General features: G+C 39.6%; 1 protein-coding gene across 1 annotated transcript; it reads right to left on the bottom strand.

The window, feature by feature from the left end:
- Positions 1–4,110: 4,110 nt before the first annotated feature.
- Positions 4,111–11,765, bottom strand: ptgesl (prostaglandin E synthase 2-like). Its single transcript, XM_079568463.1, has 7 exons — positions 11,460–11,765; positions 8,710–8,898; positions 7,090–7,145; positions 6,874–7,026; positions 6,502–6,702; positions 5,603–5,720; positions 4,111–4,337 (listed from the first exon to the last, which is right to left on the bottom strand). Exons 1-7 carry the CDS (start codon positions 11,733–11,735, stop codon positions 4,209–4,211), a joined length of 1,122 nt encoding a protein of 373 aa, XP_079424589.1. The 5' UTR covers positions 11,736–11,765; the 3' UTR covers positions 4,111–4,208.
- Between the last annotated feature and the right edge of the window lie 2,205 nt (positions 11,766–13,970).

Genomic DNA, 13,970 nt, shown 5'->3' with positions numbered 1-13,970 from the left:
GTAAGTTTGTAAGTTCATAAGTAAGTTTGTAAGTTCATAAGTAAGTTTGTAAGTTCATAAGTAAGTTTGTAAGTTCGTAAGTAAGTTCGTAAGTTCGTAAGTAAGTTTGTAAGTAAGTATGTAAGTTCATAAGTAAGTTCGTAAGTTCATAAGTAAGTTTGTAAGTTCATAAGTGATTTTTTTAAGTAAGTTTGTAAGTTCATAAGTAAGTTTGTAAGTTCATAAGTAAGTTTGTAAGTTCGTAAGTAAGTTTGTAAGTTCATAAGTGATTTTTGAAGTAAGTTTGTAAGTTCATAAGTAAGTTTGTAAGTTCATAAGTAAGTTTGTAAGTTCATAAGTGATTTTTTTAAGTAAGTTTGTAAGTTCATAAGTAAGTTTGTAAGTTCATAAGTAAGTTTGTAAGTTCGTAAGTAAGTTTGTAAGTTCATAAGTGATTTTTGAAGTAAGTTTGTAAGTTCATAAGTAAGTTTGTAAGTTCATAAGTTTGTAAGTTCATGAGTAAGTTCATAAGTAAGTTTGTAAGTTCATAAGTAAGTTTGTAAGTTCATAAGTTTGTATGTAAGTTCATAAGTTTGTAAGTTCATGAGTAAGTTCATAAGTAAGTTTGTAAGTTCATAAGTAAGTTTGTAAGTTCATAAGTTTGTATGTAAGTTCATAAGTTTGTAAGTTCATAAGTAAGTTCGTAAGTTCATAAGTAAGTTTGTAAGTTCATAAGTGATTTTTTTAAGTAAGTTTGTAAGTTCATAAGTAAGTTTGTAAGTTCATAAGTAAGTTTGTAAGTTCATAAGTAAGTTTGTAAGTTCATAAGTAAGTTTGTAAGTTCGTAAGTAAGTTCGTAAGTTCGTAAGTAAGTTTGTAAGTAAGTATGTAAGTTCATAAGTAAGTTCGTAAGTTCATAAGTAAGTTTGTAAGTTCATAAGTGATTTTTTTAAGTAAGTTTGTAAGTTCATAAGTAAGTTTGTAAGTTCATAAGTAAGTTTGTAAGTTCGTAAGTAAGTTTGTAAGTTCATAAGTGATTTTTGAAGTAAGTTTGTAAGTTCATAAGTAAGTTTGTAAGTTCATAAGTAAGTTTGTAAGTTCATAAGTGATTTTTTTAAGTAAGTTTGTAAGTTCATAAGTAAGTTTGTAAGTTCATAAGTAAGTTTGTAAGTTCGTAAGTAAGTTTGTAAGTTCATAAGTGATTTTTGAAGTAAGTTTGTAAGTTCATAAGTAAGTTTGTAAGTTCATAAGTTTGTAAGTTCATGAGTAAGTTCATAAGTAAGTTTGTAAGTTCATAAGTAAGTTTGTAAGTTCATAAGTTTGTATGTAAGTTCATAAGTTTGTAAGTTCATGAGTAAGTTCATAAGTAAGTTTGTAAGTTCATAAGTAAGTTTGTAAGTTCATAAGTTTGTATGTAAGTTCATAAGTTTGTAAGTTCATGAGTAAGTTCATAAGTAAGTTTGTAAGTTCATAAGTAAGTTTGTAAGTTCATAAGTTTGTAAGTAAGTTCATAAGTTTGTAAGTTCATGAGTAAGTTCATAAGTAAGTTCGTAAGTTCATAAGTAAGTTCGTAAGTTCATAAGTAAGTTCGTAAGTTCATAAGTAAGTTCGTAAGTTCATAAGTAAGTTCGTAAGTAAGTTTGTAAGTAAGTTCATAAGTAAGTTTGTAAGTTCATAAGTAAGTTCATAAGTAAGTTCATAAGTTTGTAAGTTCATGAGTAAGTTCGTAAGTAAGTTCATAAGTTTGTAAGTTCATGAGTAAGTTCGTAAGTAAGTTCGTAAGTAAGTTCATAAGTAAGTTCGTAAGTTCATAAGTAAGTTCAAAAGTAAGTTTGTAGGTTTGTATGTCCATAAGTAAGTTTGTAAGTAAGTTCATAGGTAAGTTTGTAAGTTTGTGAATGAGTAACTTCTTAAGTAAATTCGTAAGTATATAAGTTTGAGTTCAGTCAGTTAGAAAGTAAGTTTCTAAGTTCATTCGTAGGTGAGTTTTAAGTGGGATCGCAAGTAGGCTCGTGATTTTTTAGACATTGTACAATGAAATTGCGTAGATCAGATGCGACTCCACCATGGGACTAACTCGGAGCAACATATTCTTGGAGGTCAGCGAAACCGGAGTACTGCCTTCAGTCTCCTCTGAAACGGTTCACGGCCTCTTGGGGTTGTCCCGGTTTCAGACTGCACTGGGCAGCTGCTGCACCTCGTTCTTCCTCCTCTCTCCTCCACCTTCTGGGAAGAGCACCGCAGACCAATGTATTCCTTCTTATTCTCCAGTGAATGTTGTTTTTTGTTTCCTGTAGCGCGTCGACAGTGCTGCATGTGTGGGAGGCTCTTCATGCCTCTTCAGTGGTTCAGAAGAAGAAATCTGGATTTATAAGACCTTTAGCTCATCAGCTAATACTAGGAGCACTTCGACTTAAAGGAACAGGCCACAGATATGTTCTTACCTGAGCTTAGACGAGTTGATACGTACCTCTCTGCTCTTTGTGCCCGTGGAAGAGCTTGGTCGATTGTAACTTCACCCCATTTTGAGCTATAGGAATATGCAGGCAGAGGCCAAATGCTAACACTGTCTTTGGTCGTTTTGGGTGACTGAGGGCACGCACAAAGACCACACAGGTACGCATCAACGCGTCTAAGATCAGGTAAGAACATATCTCAGTATGAAAAAACAGTGGCCTGTTCCTTTAACTGTGCAGACCATGGATCTATCAGGTGCAGACGTCGAAGTGCTCCTACGGTATTATTACACCTTACAATATAGTTCCCTTTTTATCTGCGTAGAAAATCGACGTTTAATTTTGTGTGACTAGACTTGGATCGTAAAACTTTTCACGTAACTATATTTAAATAGGGAAAACGTGGAACAGCTGGGCAGCTTCTGACTTCACCCCCGTTTGGTGCTATGCCTTTGCTGGGAGAGGCTAAATGCTAACAACATTTGCATGACTGAACTCACGAGTAAAGACCAGACAGTTCAACTCGTCTAAACTAAGGTAAGAACATGTCTCAGTAGGCCTATGTAAAAACGGTGGCCTGTTCCTTTAAAGCATGCATTAAAACAATGTTTGAATTGTTTAATTGAGGGACAGCGCCATGGAGTAACACCAACCAACCACAAGGTCATATTTTATTAGTTTATTTTAACTTTTTACAACAATTTTTACATTTTTGCTTTTGCATATGAAGAAAAGTCAAAACGGCAGCTCGATCTCATTTATCATAACCTACTTCCCATCAGAAATCAAAATTAGCTAAACTATACAGTTTTTTACAGTCAATTAAATTACTTAACATAGTTTTTAATACGGGTCAATGATTCTATCTTCGTCCTTGGGCGTGATATCCTCATCGCAAGAAGCCACATTAGGTCATAAAATCACCGAGGTCTTCCATCTAACAGATCTTTGTTCCATCTGACAGAGATTTCCACATTTATTTCTAGGGTCAGAAAGAAACCTGCAGCCACATTTCCACCAAAGTGAACGAGAAAATGCCTAAGATTTTAAAGCAACTTTTGACTCTCAGGAAAAGTGCTGTAAGACACAAAATATGTTTTGATTACAATCACAACACTGTCTACATTTCCAATAATGGAATTAGGCCTGTCGGAAAAATCATATATCATTTATCGTTCCATAAATGAAAACAAATATAAGTTTTGGGGCTCAGTATTAGAAGTGGGCAATACATCATCCACAAGACAACATCAATATTGCAAATTTACAATACTGAGTTCATCTCCAATGCAAAAAAAATTGAAAATGAAAGGAGAAAACACATTTTGGAAAAAGGTGGACAAGATTAATTGGGGAAAACCTTTGGAAATAAAATTGTGGAAATAAAGTGGGACAAAGGGTTAAAAGGGGGAAAAATGGGGACAAGATTGGGCAAAAAAAAAAAAAAAAAGATGATTTTCTTTTGTTTACGCATTTTTTTAAATAGATTTTTTATTACATTTTTGTAATACTTGGACAATTTTACCAATAAAACGGTCTTCTTCTTGATATATTCTTGCCTCAACAGAATCGAAGTTAAAATGTAGTCATCATGATCCGCGTCCTTCATGTTTCAGTGTTGTAGGGGCAGTTACAAGCCGAAGTGCTCCGTTTGGGATCCTACTTTGTATGAAAACAACTGTATTTTTAAATTTCCGTTCTCCTTCTGCGGTGATCTCCTCCTGTTCCTGTTTAGCTGCTGTTATGGCTCGGTCTCGATCATTTGATTTCCGTTCACTGTCTGCCCTCGTGGTTTTGCGTGGCCTTCTGCATCCGTCTGTACCAGAATTTGACTTTGGTGTTGTTCATCATGTCGTCGAAGGCCTGCAGCCCCTCCATCACTCGCAGGACGCCGTACACGGACTGTAGAGAGGGGGACAAGGTAACATTTAGGGGCCGGACAAAAGGCTAAATTAACTCACAAACCGGGACACTTTTTAAACGAAAAAACACACATGAATTCAGAGATATCAACTTGAAACGGTAGATTACTTAAATACAGGTTTTAATCTTTTTAAAACATTTCTTGTGGGTTTTATTTCATGCTATGAAGAATACTTTTTTTTTTTAAACTAATGACATTGATAGAGGGATTGTTCCATACGATTCTCCTGACTAATACTTCGGTAATTTTCCAGGAACTTTCAATGGGAAATTTTGGGAATTTTCAAAAATGTAAAACTCTCAAAATGCTTTAACCTCTTACCACCCGCCGAGCCATTGTCGTCACTTTTGTATTACTTTTTTGCTGCTCTTTTGTCACTTTTTTTGCTGGATTTTTGTCTTTTTTTGCTGGACTTTTGTCTTTTTTGCTGAATTTTTGTCATTTTTTTGCTGGATTTTTGTCTTTTTTCTGCTGGATTTTTGTCTTTTTTTTTGCTGGATTTTTGTCTTTTTTTGCTGGATTTTTGTCTTTTTTTGCTGGATTTTTGTCTTTTTTTTTTTACAATTATACAATGGAAATATTTTTTTTTCACTCAAACTTGGCTGTAAATACTGTTTAAAGTGACGTTAGCCCGCAGTTAGCTTTGCCCGTTAGCATCTTATTCGTGATTCTATTAGTGTGTATTGGTGGCTCCGGTCCGGTGGCAGTCAAGTTGCAAGTGTGGTTTTTTGGCCAGAGACACCAGGGGGAGATGAAAGACCCTCCAATCATCCCATAAACACTTGTATTACCCCCACAGGGACTACGAAAAGGATTTATTAAGGTAAACATGTTACTTAGTACTGCTTTAAGTCCATAAGTAGAAAGTTTGGAGTCTGTAGGAGACACTACAGTGGAGATGTTGTTGCAAGGCAGGAATGAAAACCTAATTTTGAGAAAACAGGCCCTAAAGTTTAGCAACGTCTGTTCTTGTACACTCCCCGCGGGCTTTTGCGGCTGACGTTTTTCAGAAAGGAAATGACCATATTTGGATTACAGAGCCCGTGCGTCACGTGGATACCAAACGTGTCAGTATTTGTGGATGGATAACTGTGGGGAAGAACTCGCCAAGAATCTCAACATTGACCACTGTAGGAAAAATCTGTTTTCACCTACCCTGTATTGCCTTAGATAAATCTGTGATTTTGTGTAGGATGTTTTGATTGTTTCCGTTTTGCATCCGTCTAAACGCTCATGTTCTCACCAGGTCTGCGAGGTTGGGCCGGTCTCCGCCCATGAACTTGCGCTTTTTGCCTATGGCTGCGATCCAGTCGTTCACGGCTTTGTACAGATCCTGCCTCACGTCGTCCTGAAGGTTATGTCTGAAAGATACACAAAAATAAATCATCATATGCATAGACTTTGGGGGGGATTTTGTCCAAGTATTTAAGAGTTCTATTTTTTCCAGCTGAAGATATTGATCAAAAATAGACGTACAATACTTTGCCAATACAGAGCTTTTCAGTGAACACTTGGACATCTGTCACACTTTGCAGGAAACAGGATGTTGAACCCATGGAAATGGGTTTCAGTCATTCTGATTCGGCTCAGCGAGGACTTTCGCATCTGCTCTACTCTTAGAGGTAAGATTTCATGCCCGAGCGCTGCACAGAGGCATTACTATTCACTCTTTCTCTCAGGACAGGGTTTAACTTACAGTGGATGTATAAGCAGTTTGTTAAAATTATGATAAAACTAAAAAGATTAACAGGTGCTGGTCCACAGCTGAGAGGAGGACCAAGAGGTGACGCACAGTCTGGAGTCTCTTTGGTTCAAACTGATGTAAAATGTAAAGAGAAGTTTGATTTTGATGTATGAATATATTGTGATAAAGCAGAGAAAAATGCAACTTTACATTGCAACTTTTGGAAAAACGGCCATGAAATCAGGCGTTTTAGCAACACTAACAAAAAAAACCTGCATAATCCTGGAGGGGCTGGTTGAAGTTGTTATTTAGCAGAAAAGTAATTAAACCTTGTTCTCGGACAATACTGCTCTACATGATCCTCACTCTTCAGTGCACTGCACCCGGGTGCCTCATGCCATCAAATAGATAAACATAAAACATTTCTTGATTCACTGCCCTCCAGAGTTGCCCCTAACCTGTTCTTGAGTCGTTTGGCGATGAGAAACATGGCGGCCGCTCCGACGTATTTGGCGAAGAAGCCCTCGAAGGAGCCGAACTTTCCCTCTCGTACGATGTAGTCGAAAGACGCCAGGCTCTCTGCGGTCGTCCTGTACACGTTTGGAGAGATCAGGTGCACGAGCCAGTCATCCGCCCACTTACGCCACTTCATCTCCTCCCTGCAAACCAGACATTCACTTTAGAAAAGAAAACGATGGTTCTACGGGTTAAACACGGCCTGCACTCGGGCAAAGCCGCCTGGTGAGAGCTGAAAGCAAGACAAAGCTTTCTCTCTAACATAGATGGAAAAAAGTAGTAGTAGTAGTGTTTATTATAGTAGAGTAACTCACTTCTGCATGCCTTTCTCTGGATACTGCAGCAGCGTCTCCGCCTCACCCAGCATCAGCCAGTACTTGTTCATGTACTCGGTCACCTCTTTCCCGCTGTCGTTCTTTGATTTCATCATTGGGTAACAGTTGAGAATCTCCGGCATCGACTTGTCACTGAAATAAAGTAATATCAATATCTGCTACGGCTACTACTCATTTGATGAAGTTTGGTCTTACTTGGTCATTAGGTGAGTCTTGATTGAGCTGATGATGACGGAAGAGTCGTTTAATTGCTGCAAGTAAAAAAAAAAAAGAAAGAGTTTTACGTGACATAATATATTTATTTATTAGAGGTTGAGTGAAATGGCTTATTCTAAGGCCAATGCCGATAAGCACCGTCGAATAAAAAATGTCTCATGTATAATCCTGTGTATGATGCTCCCTACACTGTAAAATGTGCTTTTTTAGGGGCATTTATTCAGGACATCGACAGCAGGACAGCGTATAAAAAGAATCTACACAATCTACTGGAATGGCAGGCTGAAGTAGCCATTGCTAAAAAAAAAAAAAATTAAAGAGGGGGTATTATGCTTTTTTCAATCACATAGCACCAGTCTATATCACACTACAATGATGACCAAACCTTCTGTTGGTCTGTAAATGCAGTAAATTAGAATAACTGCCTTGTATAAAATGGCTGTAGTGAATGTCTTGAAATAGGCCTCTGTCTCTTTAAGAACCTCTGACTCTTTCCGACACGCCCCCTCCACACGCTGTCTGTGGCATCAGTGGGGAGGGGGTTCTGCTGAGGAGCAGTGGTTGGTTACTCGGCTGGTGACGAAAGGTCGGAGGCGTCTCCAGGAGGTGGGGGCGTTCCTAGGAGGACTCAGGCAAACTATCCCTAAAATGGCCGCCATCAGAGTTTTTACAGATTACTCAAAAATACGTGAATGTGCCAAGGCAACACTTCAGGCATGTTTTTAATGAGGGAATGACATAATAACATGATGTAAAGCTTGAAAAAGTCGTTTTTGCATAACACCCCCCCCTTTAAAAATACAAAATAACAAATAAAAAAAAAATAGGTCCAGTCGTAATAATTGGCTTGATTCTCCAAAACTAAAATATAGTATTTGGTAGTGATTGGATTCACAAACCAAACCAAACGCCCATATGTGTGCTCAGTGTGAGGCGCTATCTGAAGGCACTTCTAAAACCACCTCTAACGGCAGCAATAACTTCAGTGCCACCTCCAGAGCTACTGCAGGCCGTGCTCTATTAAGGTGAGCACACAGGTCTTCACTGCAGCCTGTACAGACCGCACACGCCCCTCATGTGGGGTCACTGTGCGCTCATATCTGCGCTCAGTTTGGGACGCCGATCGGGGTTATTGACAATCCTATCCAATACAATTGATTTGTAAAGCACATTTAAACAACAAACATTTCCGAAGTGCTGCACATAAGATACTGCTAATTAAAGCAGATTAGAAATAAAACAAAACAAAGAGACTACCCTGAAACCTGCACAAAACAATAAAGAGTACGTAAAAAACAAGTAGAAAAAAAAAGACAAAACAATATAATAAATACAAAAACACACGGACAACTATTTCCCTTGCAGTTCCGCAGTTTTACTGTGGACTGGAAAGAAAGAAAAAAAAAAAGTCAGTTGTTCAGTCCAAGGCTGGAGTCTGTAGGAGCTACTTGTGGAGATACTGTATGTAGGAGAACCTCTCGCACCAATGAGAGAAAAATGCATTTAAAAAAAAAAAATGGCCCTTGAATGGCCGTCACAATTTCCTGAATCAGTGCAATAATTAAACGAGTAAACAAGTACAAATGCTCTTTTACTCACCACGTCGCTGTTGACCATGAGAATAGGCACTTTTCTGTACGTGGACCACTTGATCTCCTTCCTCATGACGGGGTTCACCTCCACGATCTCGTACGGAAGCCCGTGGTAGTCCAAAAAGGCTCGGACTTTGCTGCAGAACGGGCAGGTCTTGTATTGATATAGGACCAGCGTCATAGCGCCCCCATCTGACTGGAAACAGAATGATCACACAATTAATAAGAGTTCTGCTGGTCTGAGAGTCTCATCCATGTTTATCCATGTGCTAGTATTACATTAGCAGGCACTGGAATCGGCCATAAGGAAAGAGATGAACTGATGGAACAACTTAAGGAGGACACTGACTTCATACATCGGTGGAGGTGGGCAATAAAATAGCTGTTTGGAAGATACGTAAATTTACAATAGAGTTTGTCTCCAATGTCGAGAAAAATGGAAAGATATTGGGATTTTTTTTTTGTTTTTTTGTTTTTTAAGCGAAGCATATTAGGGGAAAAATAGGGAAAAGGTTTTTTTCTATCCTTTTGTAGTTGTTTTTTTTTTCTTTTTGACCAAAAATACCCTTTCTCTGAAGTCTCAGTTCTGATATTTTCTGTTTTATCGTTTCAAAATATGTTTTTGAATGAATGAATGAATTAAATAGTAACAACGTCGAAGGAGTTGGTAAAAATCTTAACTGGGGCTCCTCCTGCTGGCAGCTACAGGAATCATTTTAGTAAAAAATGACTTCCAGGTTGGATACAGCATGGTTAGCAGCTCCAGCACAGAGTCGATAATGTCGGATAATGGGCTTTAACCTCTTACCGCCCGCCTTAACCAAGCGCATTTTCTCCAGTTCAGCTTTACCCAAATCGAAAAGCTTGCCGACTGGAGTTTACAAATGAGGTATCACGCTAGCATATAGGCTAGGGGTCTCCAAGTAAATTTCCCTGGGAGTGTATTTCCGGGATCCTTAATCAAAAGCTCCAGTAAAATATGTTTTATTTGGGAAAATACTATTGAGGAAACATTTTTCTATATATGAATACAATAATGAGCCTGGCAGGACTGTAAGCCTCATAAAAAAGACTTACACTTTTATTGCACTTTACAAGCCTGTGTCACAAGTTTCTGCTACACTGTAGTCATTATTCATTCACTCCACACTCTGTTGGTGGTATCCAACTATTGTAGCCACAACCGTCCTGGGGCAGACTGCCCGTTTACCACATGGCTATAATGTGTAGTTTACATCTTGATCTCTTATTATGTCAGTGCCCTGTGTAATGCAGCTGTTGGAGCTGCCCAAATCACATTGCACCAGCCCCTTATGGCTCCTCTTGCAGGTGGTGGGTCCACAGAAGGACGGCCTCACGATTCAAACAGGGCCTGTTAGTCTCTCATAAGGGGCTTCTGAACCGCTCTTTGTCTGACCCGTTACCGAGGACCTGTTTGCCCTGGGAGACCCTACCAGGGGAACGAAGCCCCCGACAACAAAGCTCCCAGGATCATTCGGCCTCCACCACGTCAAGGTGGCGGTTCCAGGAGAGGCTGTGTAATTCTTTCCTTTCTTCATTTAATCAGCCCCCTAGTGGCTGGAGTTAGCATTCTGGTTACTTCTTTAAAAAAAAAAAAAAAAAATCCTAACTCCGCACAGGAAAGGAGGCTTGTAGAAAGCCAGGTCCTGAACCCAGCCAGAGCAGAAAGTCTCGTAACTTTCCAAAGACTTGCGGCTTTTAAACTCCTGCATCGTGTAGTAACTTGCTCCAAAAACAAGGTCATTTACTATGTCCATGTATGTGCACGGAGGTAAACGGTCCAGGTCTCTGTGCCGTTCCGCTGCGGGGCGCTCGTATGTGTCAATGTTTTCGATGTCCGCATGCTTCTCCAAACACCGCTGTGTTTTGCGCTTGTTATGAGCCCGCTCCTGTAAGGTAAGGTGCTTTACTTTGTTCCTTGTCTTTGTCGTATTCGTAGATCCGTCTCTGACCCGCCGAAAAAATAAATGCGGAAAATGTAAGTGTTCTGTAATGTGAGGTATGCGTGAAATTCTGGGGGCGTGCCACTAGTGTACTACCATCATGGCCGACCGGCTCAGAGCCCCCCCAAATCAACCCAATTTGGCACGTGACTCCTCACTCTCAATACAAGTCAGGTAACGGATTGAATCTGGCCCGCGGGCCGCCTGTTGTATAAGCTGTAAGGCAGGGATCGCCAACCAGTAGCTCTCCAGACCTCTCTCGGCAGCTCGCCCATGGCTTTCTACATTTCTACACATGCTTGAAAGTCACAGTTTAGATTTACTTTAATTTTTTTGTTAAGAACATTTTGAGCAGAATCTGCAAACTAATTTGGTATGTAAAGTAAAGTATAAGGACACAATTCAAATCAATGTTGATATCTTAGGTAATTCTCCGGGGTGAAATACTACAAAGTCGCATAGTTCGAAGCAGAAGTAGCTCTCTGATGGTCTAGTTATGCAAAAGTACACGGGGTAAAATAGGTTGGAGACCCCTGCTGTAATGTCTCATGTCAATGCGCTTTGAGATTTGGATATGCACGATTGCTAACCCAAACTCTAGTCCTAACCCTAAGCTGGCAGGTAATAGATGAATAGACATTTCATTATCACCTTATTGCAAAAGTCTAAGCACTCAGTATAATTAATACACTTATTGTTATTTTGCATGACCACTAAATACTTTATCCTTGCACTTCTATCCCAACAACAACATCTATAATTGATTTTCTCACATGTTGATTCATGCATTTACCTGGGCTTTCTCCTCTTGTGCAAAGTGCTGCTGTTGCCACTGCTTCACGGTGTGGTACAGTCCCAGTCCTCCGCCGAGCAGAAAGGCACTCAGCAGCCCGCCTCCCGTGGCCGCTGTCCGGGCAGACAAAGCCAGCCCCGCCCGCCCTGTGGAGCTCCCGGTTCCGTAGGCCCGGTTTCCCGCAAGCCTGGTCCCGGTACCGGCCCGGAGAGACAGCGGGGAGTCCAGGAAAGTCCAGCCGACCTTAGACAGCGCTCTGCCGCAGCGGGCCGCCATGATGCTTTACGTAAAACTACAGCAAGCACCGCGAGAAAAGACGAGAATTTGTCCTTTGTAAAAAAAAAAAAACTGCAAAAGAAAAGAACTGACTGTCAAGGGAAAAAAGGCAGAACATGTCACCAGCTTGAGCAAGAATACATAAATATATAAGCCGAATAAAGGATTTTCTTTGTTGTATAACTTAAAAATTAGGCTGCAGAAGCGCCGCCTATTGGCAACCTTGAGAAAAAGAAGGTTGCAGAAATAAAAATCTTTAAATTCTACACCATTTTAGGTTGAAAATTGAGAAAATAGGTGACAATTGAGAAGAATTTTACATACACACCTATTTTGAGGTATTTCTTTTTTAGTGTTCTACATAATTCCATGTGCTTGTTCATAGTTTGATGCACATGTGTCAAACCCAAGGCCCGTGGGCCAAATCCGGCCCGCGAGATGATTTAATTTGGCCCCTTGTAGAGAATGAATTTCTGAGTATGTAATAAGAAAAGTCTCTGGCCCATTCCTGTGCGGAGGTATGATTTCTTTTAAAGGAATAGGCCACCGTTTTTACATACTGAGATATGTTCTTACCATTGGCCGCTGGCTGCGCTGCTTTACGACCACAACATTAGAGGCCGACATTGCCGCAATACCTCCATATAGGGGCGGCAGAACAAGCTAGTCTTCCATAAGCAAGCATTGCACTTTAGACACATTAAAACAACTTTAAAGCATGGTGCCTAATTTTCCTGAATTTTCTAAAGCTAGATATACCTCCTGTGATAACGCTGGGCTAGGCACAATTACAGGGACCAGGCGGGTTTTCGTAAGGAACATTTTAGAAATCGGGTATACTAATGAGGGCTGGACTTTGATTGACAGGCTGTTAGCATGAGAGCTAATGGCATGGGTGCGGTTTACGACCGAACTACACATCATGCGAGGGCCGCGTCTGCAGTGAAGATCCCGTCCTTATGCCCTTCTTTAGGAACATGCTACGTCAGAGCTGGTTAGGAGTCTATAAAGCCACCATGATTTCACCCTCAAACGTAGTTATTATGGCAAAGGGAGGAGTAACGAGACGGAGTCTATTAATATTATGTCTATGGTTCTTATCTTAGCGTAGACGAGTTGATGGGTAGCGGTTTGGTCTTTGTGCCTGCGCTCAGTCACACAAATAGACCGAAGACATTAGCATTTAGCCTCTCCCAGCATATTCCTAAACTCCAAACTGAAGTGAAGTTAGAAGCTACCTTCCCTATTTAAATACAGTTATGTGAAAAGTTACACAATCTAAGTCTAGTTACACAAAATTAAACATGTCTATTTTCTAAGCGGATAAAAAGGGGTACTATATTGTAAGGCGCAATAATACCTTAGGAGCAGTTCGACGTCCACGCAGTAAAGTTTTTTATTTATTTATTTATTGTATTTATTTATTTATTTATTTGAAAAAGAGGGACAATACATATTAATGAACATTTTTACAAATGTAAATATGCCAGATTATAGCCTTAGGCTAATTTCCATCTGCAGACCCCCTGGCAGGTTGATGTTACACACGAGTTAGTAAAAACATACAGAGGCACGATATACAGACTTACAGAGAGACAGGAATGAGAACAGTGATCACATCATGTTAAAACAAATAACAATAACAAGAGTGGACAACAGAGGAGAATATAGAAAATAGGAAATGCATCGACTGTATTGCACAAACCTCAATAATGCACATGCCCTGACAGACCTGATATTGCACTGACCCATATTGCACCATTCTGTATTGCACTGACCCATATTGCACCATTCTTTATTACACTGACCCGCATTACACTGACCCCTATTGCCCAACCCATGTTATCGGACTCTTTTTGCACAACCCGTATTACACTGATAATTGTATCTCTTTTTTTTTTATAATGCACTATCTTGATTAACTAAACATGATCACATGTTTGTGTTGGAATATGTCATATGTAAAAATAAAAAAAAGTGCTGCCAAAAGATTAATATGGTAGGTCTGTGCTCACTAATATGCAGGTTTCACATAGAATTACTATTTTTAGATCATAAATGTGCTTCCACCATAGAGTTATGATTAGGATGTGCTGAAATTCTATAATAAGAAAGAAACCTATCAAGCTGGAAGTCTGAGGGTCAGCAAAACAAATGGTCTGGGGGCAGGCACCATAGTTATTCTCAAATGGTGGGTCGCAACAAATTAAAAATCCCACATGTGCACACTGTTGT

This window comes from Gobius niger (assembly GCF_951799975.1).
Source record: "Gobius niger genome assembly, chromosome: 1".
Lineage (NCBI taxonomy): Eukaryota > Metazoa > Chordata > Actinopteri > Gobiiformes > Gobiidae > Gobius > Gobius niger.
This window is presented reverse-complemented; position numbering and strand designations above follow the sequence as displayed.